General features: G+C 32.1%; 1 protein-coding gene across 1 annotated transcript in view; it reads right to left on the reverse strand.

Annotated features, from left to right (window-relative positions):
• FSIP2 (fibrous sheath interacting protein 2) overlaps nt 1-24,192 on the reverse strand; it is a 77,088-nt gene that overhangs the window by 47,425 nt on the left and 5,471 nt on the right. Inside the window, exons 5-12 of the mRNA XM_036235845.1 lie at nt 23,601-23,740; nt 22,355-22,496; nt 21,511-21,621; nt 17,541-17,667; nt 7,149-7,258; nt 5,042-5,236; nt 2,624-2,687; nt 556-613 (exon numbers count right to left, since the gene is read on the reverse strand). Coding sequence (XP_036091738.1) covers nt 556-613; nt 2,624-2,687; nt 5,042-5,236; nt 7,149-7,258; nt 17,541-17,667; nt 21,511-21,621; nt 22,355-22,496; nt 23,601-23,740 — 947 coding nt within the window. The remainder of the gene's footprint in view (nt 1-555; nt 614-2,623; nt 2,688-5,041; nt 5,237-7,148; nt 7,259-17,540; nt 17,668-21,510; nt 21,622-22,354; nt 22,497-23,600; nt 23,741-24,192) is intronic.

Here is a 24,192-nt window from a genome sequence, read left to right on the forward strand (position 1 = left end):
CAATAGAATAGGTAACCACCAAGGTTTGAGGAATGATAGATCCTCAGGCCCCCCAAAATTTATTTTCCAAAGACTAGTAATTTCCATTATTTTAGATTATACTACAAATACCGTTTAGAAGAGGAATAACTGATTAAGTCATCAATACTTACAGTAACCTCACTGACCATCCTTAGGAAGCCACTAATCTCAAAAAACCTAAGGACTAGTATATGTCAAAGGAATGAAAGGCAAAAAGACAAGTCTAGATCCTGAAAAGTCATCTAAAAAGGAGAGGTCTTGGTAGAACATACTTGAACGTGACATGAAGACTGAATATAGGGGAAATGTAGAACCAGAATGAAGATAAGAAAATAGAGAAGAACAACATTCACTTTATTGTCTACCTTACAATTTAGGCTTAGTGCTGAGAGTTTTCAAAAGATATAATTTTCACTGAATCCAAGTAGAACTACAAGATGGGGGATCCCAGATAACCATTCACTGTTGAGTAGAACTCATGTAATTATTAAAATATTAATTTATAATTACCAATTAATTTTCTCATATACTTACGGATTTGAGAAAACACGAGCAGGAAAAGTACCCTGGGCTGTGGCAGGAGCCTGATGTGCTATTTATCAGAAAAAGAAAATTATAATTAGTCTGTATCCTTTCCCAGCAGTTGTAAAATTGTAATTAAGATCCTCTAGTAGGTTTATTCTCTGTTTTCACTGCTGTGTTTAAAAGTATCTAGAAACTCTAACATAAAGTCCAAATTTCTAAGCAAGACATAAGATACACATATAGTTGATGTTCTCCCCTACCTGTCCAGTGACTTCTCTGGCTAGTCTTTCATATGTATTCTATGATCCAGACACACAGAATAACTTATAATTTCTTAAATATACCATGTTTTCCATAACTCTGGACCCTTGCTGTTTCCTTTGTCTAGAACTCCCCATTCCTTTTTTAAACTTAAAAAAAAAAAAAAAAAAAGATCAACTCATAGAGACAGAGAGTAGACAGGTGGTTGCCAGGGACTGGGGGCATGTAAAAATACAGAGAAATTGGTAGACGGTCAACCTTTTAGTTATAAGATGAATAAAGTCTGAGGATCTAATGTATAAGATAGTAACTATAGTTGATAATATTATATTGCATAACTAGAATTTGCTGATAGGTTATAACTTGTTTCCCACAAAAGAAATAGAAGAAAAAAGAAATATCTTTATTAACATAGGCTAGGAAAACATTCTTCCACAGGACACATAGATCATTAATCAGAAATCAAACATAATTTGAATGATAACTGATTCTTCAAAATCTTCAATTAAAGAGACAAAAAGAAAGGCATATAGTGAGAATATAATCACATCCTATACCCAACAAAGGATTCATTATTTAGAATACAACAAAACTTGCTAAAAAATCAATAAAAAACAGAGACACAATATGATAGAAAAGTGCATAAGAGACTTAAAACCTTCAAAAAACGTCCAAAGAGCCAATAATTATGTGCAACTTCACTACTAATAAGAGAAAATGTTAATTTAAACCTCGATGAGATACCAACTTGCCAGAATGGCAGAAATTAAAGACTAGAATACCAAAGTGTTCAAAAGGATATGAAATCACAAGAACTCTCACTAACTTTAGCTGATAAAAGTTTATGATGAGACCCCTTTGGAAAATTCTCGAGCATTATCCACTAACATTAAACACGTACATACATACCTAATGGCTCATGTCCATAGACCGATCTCCCACCCTTGCACCCTTTCCTGCTCCAGCTCTCTCACATACACGTGTACTAGAAAGTTCATAAAGAATTTCTCATATATGGAAAAATCCAAATATTCATGATCAGTGGAATAAATTACTGTATAATTCATAAACTATACAACAACAGTGAAAATGAATTACGACTACACACAAAGATAGTGATGAATCTCAGAAATATAGTATTGAGAGAAGCAGCAGAAACATAACACAATGATTCCATTAAACAGGCAATACTAATCTATTATAGTAGAAATCAAGAGAATGATTACCTTGAGAAGGAGGCAGGATATTTTGATTTCCAAGGGAAAGAATTGGGACTTTTGCACTGTGGATTATTTTATATTTGGTGTTCATATCTGAGGTTACATAGATTTGTATGCTTTGTGATTATCTATTCAGTACAAAACTGCATTTTTCTGAATTTTTTAATTTTAACTAAAATGTTAAAATATTAGTATAGGAAAGGTGTTCAGTGTTCAAAGAAAGAGAACAAATAATATTTTAAAATGTCAATTTTCTCAAATTAAAACAGGAAATTCCTTCTTATTCTTTAAGTCTTAAGCATGTCTATTCTCCAAAGGCTTCCCTGACTACCTTAGGTAGACCTAAGCGCCATCTTCTCTATACTTGCTCTGATTTGTAAGCACACCTTTTGTCTTTGTTGCACTTATATTGGGTTGTGGTTATTGGCATGACTATCTCTTCACTTTGCTATAACATCCCTGGGTAAGAACCATGGATTTTCTTTGTTCAATATTAATCACTATACCTGGCATGAAGCAGGAGCTCAATAAATGTTAGTTGAAAGAATAAATTAAAAGATTGTATTATTTATTCAGCAGCTCTTCCTGATGTTTACCTGATTGATAGTGGTAGTTTGATTTCTTATTTTGTCTTTCACCACAGTCATTATGTATCTCCTTCTGTATAATTCAAACAAAACAAACATATTCAAAATATTTTTTCCCAGAATTTGAACATCAACTATTATATATATTATATATAATATGTATATATGTATATATTTATGTGTATGTATGTATAAAATATAGAAATTTAAGATTTTGAGAACTTTCTTAAATGAAATTTTTGAGTAGTACATACTTTTTGTGATATTTATATTACATCTATTATTTATAGAATTCAAAACTTCATAGTTGTGTCCTAGGAGGTCCACAAGACTATTCACACATTTGGTGATTCATTGACTTATGGGACTCAGAATACATTTGTACTCACATCTAAGATTCATTACAATAAAAAGATACACTCTAGGATAAGTAAGGGGAAAGATGCAGGCTGAGTCTGGAAAAATCACAGTCTTCCTTATGCTCTCTCCCTCCTGTGAGAAGATGTGCTTGAGCATGCTCTTTTCTCTAGCAATTTGAAATGCAGGAAGACGTGGGCAATGTGTTTGCCAGGGGAAATCTATTAGAATCTTACCACTCAAAGTTTTTATTAAAGGCTGGTCATGAAGATATTCCATACCTTAGTGTATACCAAAATTCCAGCCTCCCCAAAGGAAATCAGATGTTTAGCAAAAATTACATCATTTGCAAAGTCTAGGTATATTGCCCCACTCATTTAGTTAGAAAAATTACATATCCATTAGGGAATGTTAGAAAAGCCAAGTTCCCAAACACTGGCCAAAAGCCAACTTTGCAAGCAGGACCTTCTAAAGACAGCAGTCTCAAGCCTGCTTTGTTAACTCTTTTGTGCACAATTGTATGTACCAGTATTCTAAAATTAACTATTTGTGGAGTACACTCATTAGTAAGGAAGTTAATCAACTCAATGGGACAAAAGAATAGTTTTTTTTTTTAAATCAAAGCAAACAAAATAGAAAAGTTTAAGTAGAGCTGGAAGACAGAGAATGGGTTTTCTGAATACATAGGGATATAGCTCTCTAGACTTGTCCAAGGACTCAACCTGTTCAGGGAGGTAAATCCAGTGCAATAGACTTCTCTTTTCTTCCCAGATCTGAGAGGTGATCATAGGCCACCAGAAATACATTTTCTGACAATGGTAGCCTGTATACAACATGTTAGAAACAGGATGAATACTTATCATAATAAAATGGTGTTTCTCTTAATGAATTAGATATTTGCAGACATTTGATACTCATTTGAGATCAATGTGGATGGAAAATTTTATAAGACACAAATTACCCAAAAAAAGGTCAATAATAAAATTTAGACACTGTTTTTAAAGTTTTCTTTTGTTTTTATTTGTTTGTTTTTAGTAAAGGACATAGCCTTTGAGATCTGTTTGGAAATATGAGAACTTTAAATGTGGAAGCTGTTAAATTCTTTTTCTGACCCAGCATACTTAATGCAGATATTGACAAGAACACTGAAATGTAAAATGTTTGTAATGAAACTCTACTACAGAGAGGCATATTATGGTAAACATACTACATTTTAGGAGTTATGCATAATGCAGTCTGCCATATATTATGCATTAAAGCAGGGGTCCCCAACCCCTGGACCACAGACTGGTACCCATCCATGGCTTGTTAGGAACTGCACCACACAGCAGGAGGTGAGCAGCAGGCTAGACAGCCTGTTTCATCTCTATTTACAGCCACTCCCAGCACTAGCATCACCAAAGCAGCTCCACCTCAGATCTTCAGGCATTAGATTCTCATAAGAGCACTGGTCCCTGGTGGTAAAAAGGTTGGGGACCACTGCAGTAGAGGACACTTTCTACTCTAATTAAGTAAAATTCATTTGGAAAGAAATTAGTAAATTTCCAGTTTATTGAAATCTATTTAAAACCATGTTAACTTTTTAGGCACAGTTGAATCAATTAATACTGTGCTACTAATAGAATGGAAGATGCGATTTTGACTTTTATAATAACAAGTTGGCAAGCCATAGAGAAAGAAAATATGTTATATCCAGAAACTGTACTCTGAATCCTTGCTGGCAACTTTCCAATAGCAAGTAACTGATCACAGGTCAAAAGGGAATGGGGAGAGATAGTCTGGCTCTCTCTGAACAATCTATGAGTACTAGTCAAAGCCCAATCAAAGAAACCCAATTTGATACTTCCTCTTAGGGCTGCAGGTACATACAGTGAACTACCATGTCATAGCCTATATTTAGGAAGACTATCCTAGGGCTATTAAAATACTATTAGGCATGATTAATTTCAAGGAATAAAGCTGTTGTGTATGGTCACTTTATAAATGAAATTTTTTTATATATCAGTGATGATCATAAGATGGTACTTCATTTATTCTGTTTGCATTTGGGCCAAAATAAATATTATATACCTCATCTTTTGTATGACATATAGAAGAATGTGAACATCTAGGAAAATTTCTTGTGGGTGAAATTGAAGGTGAAATAACTGAATCTTGAGCTGAGGTGTTCATAGCTCCTAGAGAAAAAAGAAATTCTTTTAAATGTGAGATGATAATATTGTTGGAACAAGAGTGAATATTAATGAATAGAATTGATCCCATATTCTACCTGCTGAGCTGCCACAATCACTGGATTACCATCATAAAGGATTTATTTGAGCTAAGGAAGTATCTAAAAGAACAGCATGACCTTTTTTGATGTCCATTCCTACAAATTTCCAGTGGTTCACCTCTCAAGAAGTCTGAAACCCTTAACCTCTGATCCTAATTTATTTAATATTATGCCAGCTTAATCCTTGTAACTGACCACAGACCATGGCCACAATTAACTGACTACATTTTGTTCAGTCTACAGTGGAAAACCTCTAACAACTTGAATCGAGGAATAACCAAAGCTGTGTTTTAGGGAGATTGCTTTTGCAGCAAATGTGCGGTGGATTAAAAAAAGAAAATGGGATCGGAGGAGGGGTACTGAAATAGTAAAGGATGGAGGAAACAAAGGCAGAAGCTGTGGGCATGGAGAAGAGGAGAGAGCAAGATAAATTAAGAAGGTAGATTAGACAGTTGTAGCAGCTTTTGAATGCTGACAGAAGAGAGGAAGAGTCAAAAATAACTCATTTTTTGTTCCTGGATAAAAATAAAAGGATCAGGAAGATGATGAATTTGATTTTATATTAAATTTGTGGTGGTCATTGACCACAACAGTCTGGTATTTTTCATGTGCTTATGTAGGGTACACATGAGAGTTTTTTAGTGACTTCCAACAAGGCTCATAAAACTTAAGTCAGTGAACATTCCATTCAAAGGTATATGAGAAACAGGAAGTATTGTCTATGGGGAACTGATGGCAGTATTTCCCATAGGGACATTCTTGGGGACAGATCTCTTTACTGTAATGTACTGAACTATAATGTCAGTAATTTACTCTACTTATCACTATACACAGCCACAGCATGTACCTTAACTTTTCCACAGTTTGCAAATTTCAGAAGCCATACTCATCAAGTAATCACTCAAATATTTGGGCTAATTATAATATCTGTATTCATAAACAGTTTTATACCACATTTTATTTTCTAAAATAACTATGATTTTTATAATTAGGTAAAACAAATAGCTTGAAAAACTATGATGAAACCATAATTATGTACTTAATAACAAAATAATTATGAATATCTTTCATTTCCTTACCTCTATCATTGTAAGTACTTGATTTTTTAGTCATCACTCCATCCTTCTACATAGCAATACATTAAAGGAAAAAACAATCATTGGTAGCTGTACTTCTGAAAAAGATTTTGCCTTCTATCAACCAAATACAGATTTATTTTTCCCTTTTCCTCCTAACTCTCTCCTGAAGATGGTCTCCTAAGATACCTTTCATGGGTACCTCAAATTTAACTAGTCTAAAATTAAGTTCAATATATAGCAATGTACAAACTCGTTCCTCTTCCACTATTCCATATTTGTCTAAAGCATGAAATCCATTCAATGGTTTGTCCTAAAAGTTTAATGTCATTCAATTTGTCTCAGGGAAATATAATCCAATCCAATCCAATCCAATCTAATGCTTAATGAATGCATTGTTTAGAATCAAAATAAAATTTATCACCCCATACTCTCATTTTATTGTAACATGTTACTACGCCTGTCTGGCACATTATACAAGTCCTCAAGTGATTTTGTCTTATTCATCTTTGTACACTATATGATCCAATTTCCTCCATTTTCCTTCCTTCTGGCATAGCACAGGGCTTGGCCAATAGTAGATGATCAATAAATACAGCTCTTATTATAATTTCTAAATGTTCGTTTGGATTAGTTTCTGCTAAATTACATAGTGAGTTTAGCACAAAAGTAACAACTCTTTCAGAGAAAGGGATCGGTTCTCATGAATAGACCCTAATATCCCTACCCAATTACTACCACGCTAGCAGTGAAAGCGATAGTTGACAAAAGGGAAAATTAACTAGATAAATTAATAATCACCACACAAAAGTTTGAGACAATTTTATACCTTTTGTTCAGTACCATTATCATGTACATCTGATTGAAAAACAGGAGCTGCTGATTTTTTGACATTCTTTGAACCACCTAGAGACAGATGAACAGCATTTGCTGCAGGGTCTAGAAGTAAATGAAAGAGAAACATTATAGTTTTTATAAACAAACAACTTATTGAAGTACAATTGAAGTACAATGAACTGTACTTATTAAATTGAAAGGTTTTATCAATTTTAAATATCTACAACTGTGAAACCATCACTGCAATCCAAATAACATTTTCAATACACTCAAAGTTTTCTCATCCACTTTTGTAATTCATCTATTCCTCACCTCCCATCCCTTAATAACACTGCTCTGTACCTCTCACACAACATTAACTTGAATTCTATCTCTCTCTCTCTCTCTCTCTCTCTTTTATTTTTATTTTTTATTTTTTGGCCTGGCTTCTTCCATTCAACATAATGTCACATGTATTAATAATTTGTTTCTTTTAATTCCTGAGAAGTATTTATTGTATGGATATGTCACAATTTGTTATCCACTCACCTGTTTGGGTTGCTTCCGTTTTTGGCCTCTTGCAATTAAACCTTTATGAATGTTCATGCATAACTGTTTGCATGGACATATTTTCTCATTTCTATTGGGTAAATACCTAGTAGTGAAATGACCGGATCATATAGTAGGTATGTATTTAACTTTTGGGAAATGCCATACTGTTTCCCAAAGTGGTTTTACCATTTTATATACCATTCAGCATTGCATCAGCATTTCATTTCTTCTACATCTTGTTAATACTTAGTAACCAAAACAAAGGAAAAGATAAAACAGTAAAAATCAAAGAAATAGAAAAACCAGAGAGAATGAAACTAACAGCTGGATCTTTGAAGAGTTCAAAAAGAGATAAGCCAGATCGATTAGGAAAAAGAGAAGAAACAAATTTCTATGTAACAGTACAACTGAGTTTTTAGATACTAAACTATAATAATATTAAATATACTAAAAATAATAAGAAAGGAATAGTATGAAAAATGTATGGTAATAATTTTTTTTAAATTACATGCAAGGGACAAATTCCTAGAGTAACACAAACTACCAAATTTCATTCATGGGTAGAAAGATAATATGAAGATCCTCATAATTATTAAAGAAATTAAAAATGTAGTTAAAAAAAGTTCCACAAAGCAAACTCCAGTCTCAGTGACTTCACTTCTGAAGTATATCAAATATCTAAAACAAAATTACACTGATTCTACACAAACTCTTCCGAAAAATTGAAGAGGAGCGAAAGCCTCTCTCAAATCATATTTTAAGACTAAGATCACTCTAATACCAAAATCATTACAAGTTATTATAAGAAAAGAAAATCTCAATATTTTCTGTGTATAAAGGTATAAAAATTATTGAAAAATAAGCTGAAACTAATAATTTATATTAAAGATAATTAATAATGAATAAGTGAGGTTTATCCTAAGAATGCAGGGTTGGTTTAACATTTAAAAATAAATCAAAGTAGTTCGCCACAAAAAGAGGGGAAAAAAGGAGAAAATTTAGATTATCTCAAAGATACAGGAAAAAATACAATAAAATTCAATACCCATTCATGATAGAACCTCTTAGTAAACTATGGATATGAGGGTGTGTCCTTTCTTTGATGAAAGCCATCTTCAAATGTCTAGAGCCAATATTATATGAATCCCTTTCCGTTAAGTTTTGGAACAAGATTAGGATGTACTCAATCACCATTTTGCACAGCACCATCCTGGAGTTCCTAGCCAGCAAAGAAATGAAATGAAAGGTGAATCCAAATAAAATCCCAGCAGACTTGTGTTGTAGAAATTGCTGCTTTGAAAATTTCTATGGAAATGCAAAGGCCTTCATATAATTAAGTCAACCTAGAAGAATAACATATGTTGGAGAACTCAAACTGCCAAATTTCAAGACTAATTATAAACCTACAGTAATCAAGATAATACGGTATTTACATAAGGACAAACAGATCAATAAAACAGAATTTCCAGAATTAGGTCCATCAATATATGGTCACTTTATCTTTTCAAAGATGCCAGTAAAACTCAATAGTGTTAAAACAACTGCAAGTGCACAAGATAAGCTTGGATAATCCTGCCTTCCCAGATAGCAAGGAAACCATCAAAAATCACTAGGGTTACATCACAACAACTCAGAGTTATCTGGAAGGGATTCCCACTGGCCAAAGCTGTCACAATTTCAGCATTAAGAAACACAATAGCAGAAATATATCAAAACGCATCATATTTATTTAAATCCATGAATCTATAATAACACAAATCTAATTGCTCACTGTTGGAAGATGCTCCTGAACCTATTTATTATATTAAAAACTGATAAATGATGCTAAAATGTTAAGCGTCAGTCTGCTTTTCCTAAGTATACTATATCATATTGTAACAAAATAGTAGTTGGGGGGAAGTTTCTCTTTATAGAGGCATTCCAGCTCATCTATGATGAATGATAGAATTAAAATATCCCAATTTTGCAACCCCTAATTAATTCATAGATCTAGGCCTTGCACATAAATGGCTGCTACGATCACAAAGAGAAAAATGAGATATTATATCCCTCCTGATGGAAAGACATACCACCATCTATGAATCCATTTTGTTAAAATATTTAAACTTAAAAGTGTATCAATCTAACCAATATTTTATAAGAAATACAGAAGAAATAACATATATGACTATAGTATATAGATGCAATCAGCAAAAGTTTACTCTGTGAAGAACTCAATGGATAAGCAACTCAGTTTCTTCAACAAATAAACTGTAATTTAAAAAAGGAGAGAGACAAGGTGGGAGGTAGATGGATATATAGAAAGAGAATCTATAGATTAAAAGAGTTTGAAAAGACAAACTATTGCAATGTGCATTATTGTGAGTTCAAATGAACATCAAAATGTTTTTGTGACATTCATGATACTGAAAAGTTAAATGGTGATCAAATATTTTATTACATTAAAGAATTACTAATTGGTGCAATGTGATAATGATGTGGTTATATATTAAAAAATAACTTCTCTTTTAGATACATACTGATATATTGATGGATGAAATGATATTATGTGTGGGATGTGATTTAAAACAATGTGGCAGCAGGAAGAGATCAAGGGCATAGACAAAACAATTTTCCATGAGTTATTGTTGAAGTCGAATGATAGACACACAAGGGTTCTGTTGGTTTTGTTTATGTTTGAAATGTTTAATACGCTAAAAAATGTCATTCACAAAACCATGGAAATATTTGCCTCATAAATAAGACAAAATATTAATGCCTTTGCCTTATCAAAGAGAACTCATACAAACTGACCTCAAATAAAAAGTAACAAAATATGCAAACCATGAATAAAATATGTATAATTTATTTCAAAGAACTTCTGTACATCCAATGATAAAAATAAAGAATAAAAACAAATCACAAGTTGGAAGAAATTTGCTATACAATATATATTTATATAATAATGAATGTTTAATATGATTAGAAAAATCTTTCAAATCAATAATAAAAACAACCCAGTAGGAAAATGAACAAACAATTTGAAAATATAATTTCTCAGAAGAGGAAACATGACTTAGAAATCCTATATTTAGGGATATAACCCCTAGAGAATCTCTTTTCCACAAGTGCATATATATATGTACAAGAGTTATATATGTACAAAAATGTTCAGTGAAAGATTATTTAAATAATAGACACTTCCATCAACAGAAAAACAGATGTATAAATTGTGGTATATTCAAATAATGGGGTAGGATCAGTAATGGAATGAAGTGTCAAGCAGCACATAGATAAAACTTCTGAAACAAAGCTAAGTGTATAAAACAAGTCACATAAGACTGGATACAATAGCATATCAGTTACATTAAGATATCTTAATAATGGCATGTATATATATGTATATATGTAGTTTAAAAATATACACTCATGTAGTAAATATATTTTTAAAATAATGGTTATGACAATCATCAGATTTGAATAGTAGTTCTCTCTGTGGAGGAAGGAGATCTGCTTAAGGGAAATTTGACAAAAGATAAAACAGTTAAAGAAACCCAGTGGATGTTAAAGGGAGGTAAAACAAAAACAAAGAAATATACCCCAAGATACATATCATAGTCAAACTGCTGAAAACTGTCTCCTCACACACACAAAAATCTTAACCACCAGAGAAAAATGTCACATTATTAATAAAGCCTCAACAATTCAAATACTGCAGATATCTCATCAAAACACAATGACATGGAGCAAAATTTTTAAAGATCGGGGAGGGAGGAATCCCTGTCAACTTACAATTCTATATTTTACTTTCAGGAATAAAGACAGTCTTAGATGAAAGAAAATTAAGATAATTCAGTGCCAGAAAATCTGTTCTAAAAGAGATGTTACGGGAAGTTCCGAAGACTGAAGAAAGAAAGGAACAGAAAGAAATCTGGGACATCAAGAATTAAAGAGCAACCAATGTGATAACTATTCGAATAGATATAAAGACTATTCTTCCTATGTTTAGTTATTTAAAATAAAATTTATTATATTCTCTAAGCAGTTGTTTGAGATAGATAGATAGATAGATAGATAGATAGATAGATAGATAGATAGATAGATATAATACTTAACACAACTATAACAAAGGTGAGAGGGATTAAGGAGACATATAGTAGTAAGGTTTCCACATTCCACTGAAAGACATAAAATATTAATTCATGATTGTGAAGAGCTAACTAAGTACATTGTTATGTAGAACAATTCACTAAATCTGTACAAAGAGACATAAAAGCAATAGACATGGACAATTAGAAACCAAGTTTTAAAAATACCATGTATGACATTACTAAAAATGAAGTAGTTATATATAAATATAACAGACCGTATATAAGATCTTTGCTGAAATCTACAAAAGATGTATGAAAGAAATCAAGGACGACCAAAATAAATAGAGATAACCTGTTTATGGATTAGAAGATCCTGTATAGTAAAGATTTCTTTTTCTCCTAAAATTGATCTATAGATTGATTTGATGTACTCCATTCAAAAATCCCAGCATAATTTTTATAAACAAGCTGATTATAAAATTTATATAAAAAAGGCAAATGAATTAAAATAGCCATACATTTTTAAAGAAGAAAAATAAAGTTAGTGGAATTATACTTGGTTTAAAGACAATAAAAATCTATAATAATCAAGACAGTGCAGAGGATAAACACATAGATTGATCAATGAAACAGAAAATGAAAAGGCAAGTCACAGACTGACATAAAATGTTTGCAAATCACATATCTGAAAAAGACTTGTATACAAAATATATAAATAACTCCCCAAACTCAACAGTAGGAAAGCTATCTAATTAAAAATAAGCAAAAATCTTCAACAGATACTTCATCAAGCAGTATTTAGGAAAGGCAAACAGCATATTCATATTAATAGATATTCATCATCATTAGTCATCAAGGAAATGCAAATGAAAGCCACAATGAGATACCACTACATCTACTAGAATGGCTAAAACAAAAGTTGCTGATAATACCAATGGTTGCAAGAATGGATAGCAAATGGATTACAGATGGGAATGCAAAATGTTATAGCCACTCTGGAAAACAGTTGGGCAGTTCTTTATAAACTTTAGCATACACTTCTCATATGACCCAACAATCCCTTGTTCACACAGAATACCTAATACAAATACTGCTCATATTTCTATTCATAATCACCAAAACCTGGAAATGACCCAAACTTCTTCTAGCTGGTGACTGAATAAACAAACCTGGTGCATACATACAATGGAATACTACTCAGCAATAAAAAGAAGTACACTACTGACACATACAATAACCTGAATAAATTTCAAAAGTATTATGCTTAGTAAAATAAACTATTATCTAAAGGTCAAACACCATATAATTTCATTTATAAGACATTTTCTAAAGGGGTGGGGGGAACTATAATGATGGAGAATATGTCAGTGGTACCTGGGGTTATTAGTGGGAGGGAGGGAGATATGGTTGCAAAAGGAATTTATAATATGTTGGAACAGTTCTTATGTAATTATGGTAAAGGTAACACAAATCCATACATATGTTAAAATTCATGCAATTGTACAAAAAAAAATTATTTACTTTTAGTGTAATTTAAAAAACAAAATAAATACTTCAGGATATTTTTTTGAGAATGAAAAAGTACAGAGAAAAAATTAGAAGCAGATATTATAGGAAATTTAGGGCCTTGAACATGGCTTGAGAGTTACTAACTACAAAATGTAGAGCAAACTGCCCATAAAAGAGTAAAAGCTGTGACACTGTATAGAGCTCATACTCAAGGTAAATGGAAACTAGGAAGTTTTGATGACAATGAATGAGAAAGAGGAGAACTTATAATACATAACGTGATGCCACTACTGAACATTTCTAAAATTCACAAAAAAGAAATGACTTACACACTACTCTCTTAGAGTGGAGGGTAGATATAGATATAATCCTCCTTCCCTCTACATATCAATATAGTTTCAGAATTCATCTTTTAACAGAATATGTTTTCCAACTATGCTTAAATGTAAAGGTCTGATCTCTGGATAATTGTCACAGATAGACTGCTAACCTGGTGAGGCTGAAAACAATATTTTACATCTACCCTCCTTTCTACCCATACCACTGAGGTTTTTTGACATCAATAAGACCAGTCTGTGCTGCATTAAACATTAGAGTTTTAGAAGATTATTCTGTGATCTTCTGTGATAACTGATTTAGAAACTAGGAATTTAGTTTTATTGTCTACATTTTAGTAGATGTGGGGCTGGTGTTGTCATGATTTGTGTGTCGTAAGAACCCTTTAGTGTGTTATACAAAAATCTTTGGACTTTAAAAATAGGATCCATAAAGTTTATAGTTGAATGAACTCAACCTCACTGGTCCTGAGAGTGAAAGACAGCTTCAGCTAAGTCAACCCTGTCCCTCCCCAGGTTTCTGTTCTTTGATAAGACTGACTGACTAAATTACACATTCATGTAGGAGGGATTTTGGACTTTCTCTCTTTAGATTTTAACTGATAAGGACAAAGGGATTTAATATACATACTTTAATTTTTCCCTGAACATTTAATAAGAGGAGGAGTTTCATATTGTTCAACTTTAAATAGGCTTACACTTTTGCTAGTATAATATTTGGAGGATTTTTATGCTATCATTTGAGTTTCTTGTTTAATCCAGTGAGCTCTAATAGATAATATGAAGTAACACAGTATGAGATAATATGTGATAAAGAATAAAGTGATAATTTCAATAGGGCTCATGGTGATTTTAGAGTTAACATACTTTCTGACCTACTTGAGTTTTCTAAAACCATTATGAACATTATAAAATTATTTTGCAATTTGTAAGTTTTCATGTACTACTCATTTAATAAAAATAGACCCTTCATTTAATTTTTCTAAAATGATGATACAATGTTAAGTTTAAAGTGCTATATCAATAACTAGAGATCAAATTCTGAAAGCAATAGAAGTTGCATTACTGTTGTTAAGCATCACTCTTAATCGATCATTTATTAACAGAAATAAAAGAGACTGTCTAAACTCAGTTTTTTCCTAAATTTTATTTAGCATTCCTTATTACAATATTCAATTACCGTGTACTCCTTTATTTGCTTTCTGGTCACCAACAGGATAAATTAATTTTATATCATCATAAATCTTCTTTTTCTTCTTTAGAGAAGTATCTTAAAGAAATGTAATAAAACATTTTTTTTAATAATGGTGATGACAGAACTACCCAATATAGACTATCTTTTCATGCCTGAGAAGAATTATGCCATATGTTAATTTGTATGTGGGACTGCGGGAAGTATTAGAGAAGATGGAGAGATGTGAAATAGAAAGAAAGATACTTCCTCTTGAAATATTATCCCTTTAAGTTAAACAATATTCTTGAAGGGACAGAATTTTCTTCTGGCAGAGAGAAAAAGCTACATCCAGCTCTACTGTAAAATGTCATTTTCTGTCTGTGGGGATGCATACCAACATAGCTACTGGCTTGGTGTACCAGCCAACAGTGACTATTACAATTCTTGGATGTGTCCTACAGCCTAGCATAATCAATCAAATTCATATCCCTCCTTTGTGATAGAGGTGATTGTATAGTTCATATTTCTAACCATTTAGGAGGTAAAATATCCTCACGCATGTGTGCTGAATGATTTTTCATTAGAGATGTAAAATGTGAGAAAGTGGTCTATCTCCCCACTGGAACAGATTCACTTGATAGTCCCTTCCTCTCATTCTCTCTGTGTTCTCTTGGAAGCCATGTGCTCCATGGAAGATGACAACATTACTATGGAAGTATAATTCAATTTCATTTATGAAATAGATGTCTGTATTCTTCCGTTAATTGACAATGCAAATTAAATTCATTTACATTCTATTTCTTCAAAGTAGAGTGATTTCAGGTAACAAATATTCAAAATATCTACTTGTAATTCTTTTCCTAGTAAATGAGAAAGTTAACAGTTGAAGATATATATAGTTACTGAAGTGATTTCTGAAGCATGAGATTGCTGTCATTATCTCAGCGAGCTGAATAGATTGAATTAGCTCTCTCAGCAAGCATATATTTAGTCTGTACATACATACATACATGCACGCATGCATACATACGTACATATATACAGTACTAGGTGCTCTGTGAAACATGAAAGTGGTAGTTAAAAATATTATGGGTGGAAGTATGTAATAAATGTATTAAGAATGGCACAAAGTACTATAGGGATTCAAAGGAGAGAATTAGGGTTACTAAGAAAGACTTGGTGGAGTTCCATTTACAGAAGAGCTTAAAGAATTGTCAGATTTTATTTTATATTTTTTTAGGCGAGGCAACCTGTGGTTGACCTCACAGATTGCAAGGACCCTGTCAGTTTATAATCCCTAATTTTTAAATTTGTTATGCTTACGGCACCTGGTCTTCCTAGGTGGTCCCCCATCCAAGTACTAACCAGGCTCAATCCTGCTTAACTTCTGAGATTAGATAGGATTGGACTTGTTCAGGGTGGCATAGCCATAGAGCAAGAATTGTCAGATTTAGATAGATGGACAGTGAACATGTCGTTCCAGGGTAAGAAAATTAAATAAAGGGAGGCATAAAAGTACGAAAGGTAATTTTTGTGTTAAGAATGGTCAGTAGTCTCATTTAATTGGACAATGAATAAATTGAGTACTTACTATGGGCTAGAATTTTAGGCTCTTTATGGGAATTATTTAGGAATATTATCTTTGTTTTCCGATGATGAAACTGTGACTCAGGGAGGTTACATATTTTGCCTAAGCTGTTTACATGGCTAGAAAATGGTAAAGCGGGACTTGGGCTTTAGCAATTTGGAGCAAGAGTGTGTGCACATCACCCCTAGATTATAGCTGTTTTTATTCAAGGAGGTAGTATGAAATAAAGTCAAAAAGGTAGGTCTGGGTTGAACTCTAGATGGAATGAATCATCGCCTAAGAAGTCTGAGCTTCAGATATTATTTAAATTTTTGGTCTAGGAGAAAAAACCATCAGAACAGTTTTAAGCGTAATTAGGTAGCAGTTTAAAAAATATATTTGTGGTAAGTAAAAATAAGAGCCCGTGGAGATGAGCTGATAATCTCTTGGAGTGAAATGTGTAGGTTCTTTCCTAGAAGCAGGATTAATGGGACAGGGATAGGACCGATGGGATCCTGTGATAATAACTGCATGGAAAATGATCATGTTTTTTCTTGATAGTACATAGTCACAGATAATTAACACAAGTCTATATTTTTGTATTCCAGCCATGAACTTTTACTTACTATCATTAATTTAATTTAATAAAGCCCACTATAATCTTATAATGTTATAAAGAAAAAGAAACTGGTAGACATTGAGCAGCAAATTCATGACTTGATATTCCTCTTTTAAACTGTCTTCATTTCCTTCATTTCTTTCTTTTTTCCTTCTTCCTTACTTTTCCTCCTATAACTCCTCTCTTTCTTCTTCATTTTGTTTTTCTCTGGTACCAACTATTCTTTCTGGCTGTCTACATAGCAGAATACTGTGTTGGTATATAATAGCAATTATATTCCACACAACTTTTTAAAGAGTTAGTAGCTAAAAATCCATTTTTTTAAATATAGGGAAGTTGGTTAAAATTGCAGTATAGGTAAGCTTGTCTACTGAACAACTCAATAGAATTATTTTAGCTTGTTTTAATTTTTACATAGATGTTTATTTTTCAACTTGAACTATAATAAGGAAATACCTAGAACTGTGCCTGATACAAAGCTGGTAGTAAGTGTAAACAAAGTTTCATAAGAGAATTTTTTTTTATAAATACATAGATAAGCACTTTCAACATTGCTATATCAGCTTCTAATGTTCTTACATTCACTATGTGTTCTGTCTTGTTCTCTGTAATCAAATGTATTTTTTTCCATCTCTTCTTTTTTAAAGCCATTTTCCTGCATTTTTTGTAAATGATAAGCCATTCTTTTCTCTAGAAAGGCTTGTTTCTGAAATATTAAAGAAAATATATTGGTTAACATCAACTTGCTATTTAGAAATGCATTCAAATATTTATAATATGATACTATATTGGAAATGAACAGTCATTCCTGCCTTGTGACTTTGTAAGGTTATACTGGGCAGAAATTTCCATTTGTGGTCAAACATGAAGACTATATTTAATACATAATGCAATTTACTTCACTGCACACATTTGGAGAATGTCTAGTTTCAGATCAGAAAGGGTCTCTACATTCATAGCTATCCTGGTGAGTTTAGAGAATTTCTAAATCATCTTCAGTTGGAGGATTCCTGAGTGACTGAACCATAAGTCACTCGGGCCTACTATACGCAAACATAGTACAATACATGAAATGTGACTTCCCTTTGTGAATCCCTGGGCTCACATTGTTCTTGGATGTACCAGAATGCATTTGTTTGCATAGAGAAAGAACCCCAGAAATTCTCAGATGTTTCCCTACAGTATTCAGCAACAGAATTGATCAGTACATGCACGCTACCCAAGGTCACAGAACAGACCATCTTAAAGGATTAGAGAGAATAGTGCTCAGCACTGACCTATCTTGTCTATTCTCACCAGCCACTCTGGAAAAATTTCATAAGTCACAGGGCATTGGATAGAATACTAAAGTGGGTATTGTTTCAGTAGTAAAGAATAATTAGTCCAAGATTAAACATAGCTCTGGCCCCATCTAACAAATCTTAAAAAGCAAGACCTTCTTTAACTAAATTCAGTAAGTTTTAGGTATACGATTCAACAGTAAGGAGCACATTTATTGCAACTATATATGGTGATAGATGGTTTCTAGACTTATCATGGTGATCACGTCATAAGATATTTAATATCTAATTATTACATGATATACCAGAAATTGATATAATATTGTATGTCAGCTATCATTAAAAAATAAAATTTACAAAAAAGAAAAACAAAAATTATATATCAATTAAAAAAAAGGCAAGACCGTCTATGGCCATGCTACCTTGAATAAGCCCAATCTCATCTGATCTCAGAAGCTAAGCAGGGTCGGGCCTGGTTAGTACTTGGATGGGAGACTACCTAGTAAGACTAAATGCTGTAGGTGTAAAAAATAAAAAATAAGGGACTGTAAATGGACAAGGCCCTTGCAATCTGTGAGGTCAACCATAGGTTGCCTTGCTGAAAAAATAAAATTAATTAATTAATTTAAAAAAGCAGGACCTATAACAATCAAACTGTTTCCAAACAAATTATCTACATCAAGAAAAAAACAAAAATATTTATAAGAATATAAAAATATTCAGTACTCAAAAATTAAAATTCATGATATCTGGCATCCAATGAAAAAACACAAAGCATATAAAGAAGCAGAGGAATATGATTCATACAATGAAAAAATTAATCAATGTAAACTGACTCAGAAATGACACAAATGATAGAATTAAAGAACATTAAAAGAGATAATATAATTGCATTCTACATATTTACAAGGTAAAGAAGAGACATTAAAGATATAAAGAAGACCAAAATCAATTTCTTAAATGTGTTAATTGAGTAATACGATGGATACATTAATGGTAGAGTAGACATTGCAAAGAAATTAATGTCTATTCAGGAACAGAAACCATCCAAAAGGAAAACACTGAGAGAAAAAAAATTACAAAACGAAAAGAGTATCTGTGAGTGTAGGAAAATATTAAGCAGCCTAATATGTTTGCAGAGAGGAGAGAGGGGACAAATGAAATATTTGATAATAATGTTCACTATCACTGCTTCTACTCTACATTATACCAGAGGTTCTAGTCAGTGCAGTCAGGCAAAGAAGGAACTAAAAGGAGAAGAAAGAGAAGAGATTTTGAAGAGAAGAAATCAAACTACCTTTATTTACAGACAATATGATCATTTGTGTAGAATATCAATTGGTATCTGGAAAAAAAACTAGAACTATTAAGTGGTTTTAACAATGCAGGATACAAGATAAGTATAAAAATTACTTTTCTATATACTAATATCAAATAATCAGAATTCAAAATAAAAAATATATAAATTATAATAGAATAAAAGTTATGAAAAATTTAGGGATGAATTTATCAAAAAGACATATAAGAACCTGTAATTGCAAACAATGTGACATTGATCAGGAAAGTTAAGGAAACCTAAATAAATGGAGAGACATATTTGGTTCATGAATTAGAAAACAATATTATCAAGACAATAATTGTGCTTAAACTGATCTATAAACACAATTCTAATAAAAATTTCAGCACAATTTCTTGGTAGAAATTAATAAGCTGATTCTGAAATTTATATGGAAATGTTAAAAGGCTTAGATTAGCAAAACGACTTCGAAAATAAAGACCAAACTGAGAAGACTAGTATTACTGATTTAAAGAATTATTAAAGATACTTTAATCAATACAGTAAGGTAGACGAATAGTTCAAAGAACACAAAAAGAGTCCAAAATAGAATGATAGAACTGAGTTTTGACAGAAAAGCAAAGGTAAAATCTTTTAAAGATTTTTATAACAGTAACTTAAGCTAACGATTTAAGTAAAAATACATAAAATGTCAAATCTGAAAAAAAAAAGATAAAAACAATTAAGAAACACACACAAAGGCATTGAAAACCTCTTGTATTAAAACATGATTTTAAGAAGGATAATTTAGAATGACTCCATTGGAAATATCAGTACTTCAAATAGCTCTGCCATTAACATGGTTTAGGCAGCTTCTGGTGCTACCATGCCTCCCATCCGTTGTCATGTCTAACGGGCACTTCCAGTGCCCAAATTTAATCCATTGTACTAGTTGCCACTAAAATTGCCAGTATTCATTGAATAGTTATTGGCATCAGGCAAAAATTAAGAAGAAACCTGGGCTACTTTGTTGCTCTCCAGAAACAAAGATATTTTCAGAGATGTCTGCAAGCAAAAAAGGCCAACTTGTAGAGAACCCCGAGTGAAGAACAGTGGTGAAAAATTAAATATTAGAAAATAATAATTACAGAAAATTAGAATAAGCTGAGCTTACCATATAAGCAGTGAGTACCTGACATTATTAAAAGGCACATGTAACAAAAGTCGAATAAAAAATTAACATACATATTTCAATATCTAATATTTTAAAAACTTGCTATATAGCAGCACATATAAATATAATCGAATTATGTAAATCTTAACACATACATCTAGGTTTGTCAGAAATAAACTAACTAGGATGATTATTTCGAATTTTAGACCAATATATATTGATATATAAAGTTGTCAATGTTATTTTATTAAATGAAAAAGCAATCCACAAAATAGTATATGAAATATAATAACGTGACTTTACTTAGTTCTCGGAATAATAAACATTCATAGGAATATTATGCAAGTGTATGTATGTGTGCATATGTGTACCAATAAGTTAATAGGGTGATGCTGGGGTTATAAATGATTTTCTCTTTATACCGATTTAGACATATATCATAAAATATTATATATTACATAAAATTAAAAGCAGTAAATTTAAAAAATTAACTGGTGGGGAAAAATTGAGAACTTTTTCAAAGAAATTCTGATTGTAAGGAAAAAATAAGTTATGTCATCTTTTTCTATAGGAATTATAAGTATAGTTTATGGTGTAAGATAAAATCAAAAGTAGTTATAAAATAGGGCACTACTTTTTATAGCCAGAGTATAATATGGTCAAAATATAGTAAAAAATTTAATAACTTTTAGTTTTGGATAAAGTATATCATTTGAGATAACTGGTCCATCATCATCTTATATAGTATACTTTCAAAAATCCAAACTATCAGAAGCTTTAGCACTAACATCCTAAATTAGAGGTTAATGTTAAACCTACCTTCTTGTCACTCTCTTCTCTGCTTCTACGTCGTTGTTCCTCTACCCTAGCTTCTCTTTTAACATCTTCTCCAATCTTTGTCAAAAGTAACAACTCTTTTGTCTTCCATTCCTAGAGAGCAAGATATTACTATACTTAGTGTTTACAATAAACTTTTGTATTTTGTCCACCACCATCAAACAAATTAGAAGTGGAGGGCCTAACAGAAATAAGGTCAAGCATAATGACAGTCATACATTGGCTTTTGAATGGGCTTTCCTTGCTACACTCCTATTAGGAATGTAGGCATGGTTATTTTTTACTAAGGCTAAGTTTAAAATAATTGACCTTTTCACACTGAGGGCTATAGGGGAGTTAGTGTCTGGTAACTTTCATAATCTTCTCTTTAAGAGTAAATTTTAACTTCTATATATGATCTGTGGTGTCAGCTTCATTATTTTACGTAACTTATGTAGTATAGCTGTGAAGTAAGATTAATGTGGGTAAATTATGTAGATCTGGAATGACTTCAAGAAATACGATGGACACAAACATGACAAACAAACAAGACTCATAGACATGGACTGTGGATTAGTGGTTACTAGAGAGAAGTGGGGGAAGGAGGAGGTAGATAGGGGTAAAAGGAGTTAAAATTTGATGACAGAAGGAAATATAACTTTGGGAGGTGAACACACAATGCAATATATATATGACATATGGTTCAACTGTGCATTTGAACCTTATTTTATTAAGTAATGTCACCTCAATAATTTTTAATAAGAAAGCATGGCAGACAGCAAAAATTATTTACAAATGAAACAACTGCACACAATTTTTCTCTGAATGTTTTATGTTTATCTCTCACCTCTTCGATTTTTCTACGAAGGTTTAGTTTTCTTCTTGTGTCTTCCCGCTGTCGTCTTTCTTCTCTGTCCATCTGGAGTAGATGTTGCTCTTCTGCGTTGCGCTCACGTTGTTCTAATTCCCTACTTATCATATCCAAATATCTAATTAAAAGTGCAAATGCAAGTGAAGGTGAATTGGGTGTTTCCCTTATAATGACATTACCTGCTTTGATATGCTCCAACCACCTCCTTGCTTGCTTTTTATTTCTTGAATTACGGGAAGTTTATCATTTCTATCAGCTCTGTTTATGGACCTGTAAGCTAACTCTCACCATGTTTTACTTGTTATATGTTTTACTTGTTATACAGATCTCCCTACCATGTAAGTACAATGGTAATAATGTGGAGCAGACTCATTAAAAACATTTTGCACTATAAGTATTAATACATCAGTAGGTTTAGAAATATGAGTTTGCAAAGAAAATTGAAATAACTAAAACATTGACTTCAAATGTAGAAAAAAAAGATTTGAATTTCTAAGAAAAAGTTGTATACTGAGTCCTGTGTAATTTACGAAGTCTTGAACAAATCTACCTGTAGTCTGGGTCTCTGGTGTGTAAATGTACATTATGGAGCTACCGGACAATGAAACCATGGAATATAAAAGTCAGCCTTGTGCAGCCTGATCCCTCACCTTAATGAATGAAAAAGAACTATAATATATCACTTCGCCGCCTAAGAAATGGCCTTGACCACAGAATGATAATGATTGAACATAAGTAGGTAATATCTGAAGAGCTTACACATTTTCTTTTAGGGACAATGCATATTTATATTGGCATTAGATAAAGTTATGCCAAACCTTCATTTTTTACTTTGCACTAAGTTCCTCAAACAATGCTGTTAGCCCTTAAGAAGAATCATGAAAAGCTACTGCTAGAGGCTTGTGCTAAAAGATATTTTCCCTTCATCTCCAACTATAAGAAAGATGTTGGATCTGATTCACTCTTCAGTTATCAGTTTGGAGTACCTTCTGGTCTACCAGCAACCCTGTATGTTCTAGTAGAAATTGCTCTTTTTAGCCTTGGCACCAAAATTCCCTATTCCTATACCTGTTGGTCTCCCTTTCTGTCTATACTGAGGGCAATAGTGGAGTTAAATAGTGTCTAGGACTTAAAAAAAATCCTAACTTCAATTCTTTTTAGTTTTTTTCAACATATTTGGGTCCACATATATACATAAAATATGCATTAATTTTAAGCTTACCTGTGCCTTATTAATCGTTCCTGGTCCTTAACAGATTGAGTGCCCTCCTGTAACAACCAGTTTTGGAACTGTGCAACATCAGAATGTCCAGGTATTTGTTTGTTTTCATGTAGTTTATTTACTTGTTTTGCAAGCATTTTCTATTTAAAAAAAGAAAGCGGGCATCATATATATGCATATAAATATATGTATATGTGCATATATACATATACTGTTTTTACATTTCCCAGAAATGAAACTGTCCTTTGATATGACTTTTAATTTAGTGTTTAGAAAAGTCTCTTATTTTGTAAATAGCTAATTCTGTTTAACTGAATTTAAATCTATTTTGAATCCGTTACAGACATGGATGACTGAACTAAAATAAAGATTTCTCTCTCTGAAAATAAAAAATAAAATTTTATCATACACTCCTACTCATTCAGAAAAAAAAATAAATGAAAATATGGAAGAAGGGGAGGGGAAACTAGGCACAGATAAAAAAAAATGGAAAATATAGAACACTTAAAGGTATTGGGAAGTCAGTCTCATTTCCATATAACTCTCTCAACCTTAGAACATAAATTTGTGAAAATACACATACACATATCTT

The sequence above is a fragment of the Rousettus aegyptiacus genome, unplaced genomic scaffold, assembly GCF_014176215.1.
Source record: "Rousettus aegyptiacus isolate mRouAeg1 unplaced genomic scaffold, mRouAeg1.p scaffold_m13_p_2, whole genome shotgun sequence".
Classification (NCBI taxonomy): Eukaryota; Metazoa; Chordata; class Mammalia; order Chiroptera; family Pteropodidae; genus Rousettus; species Rousettus aegyptiacus.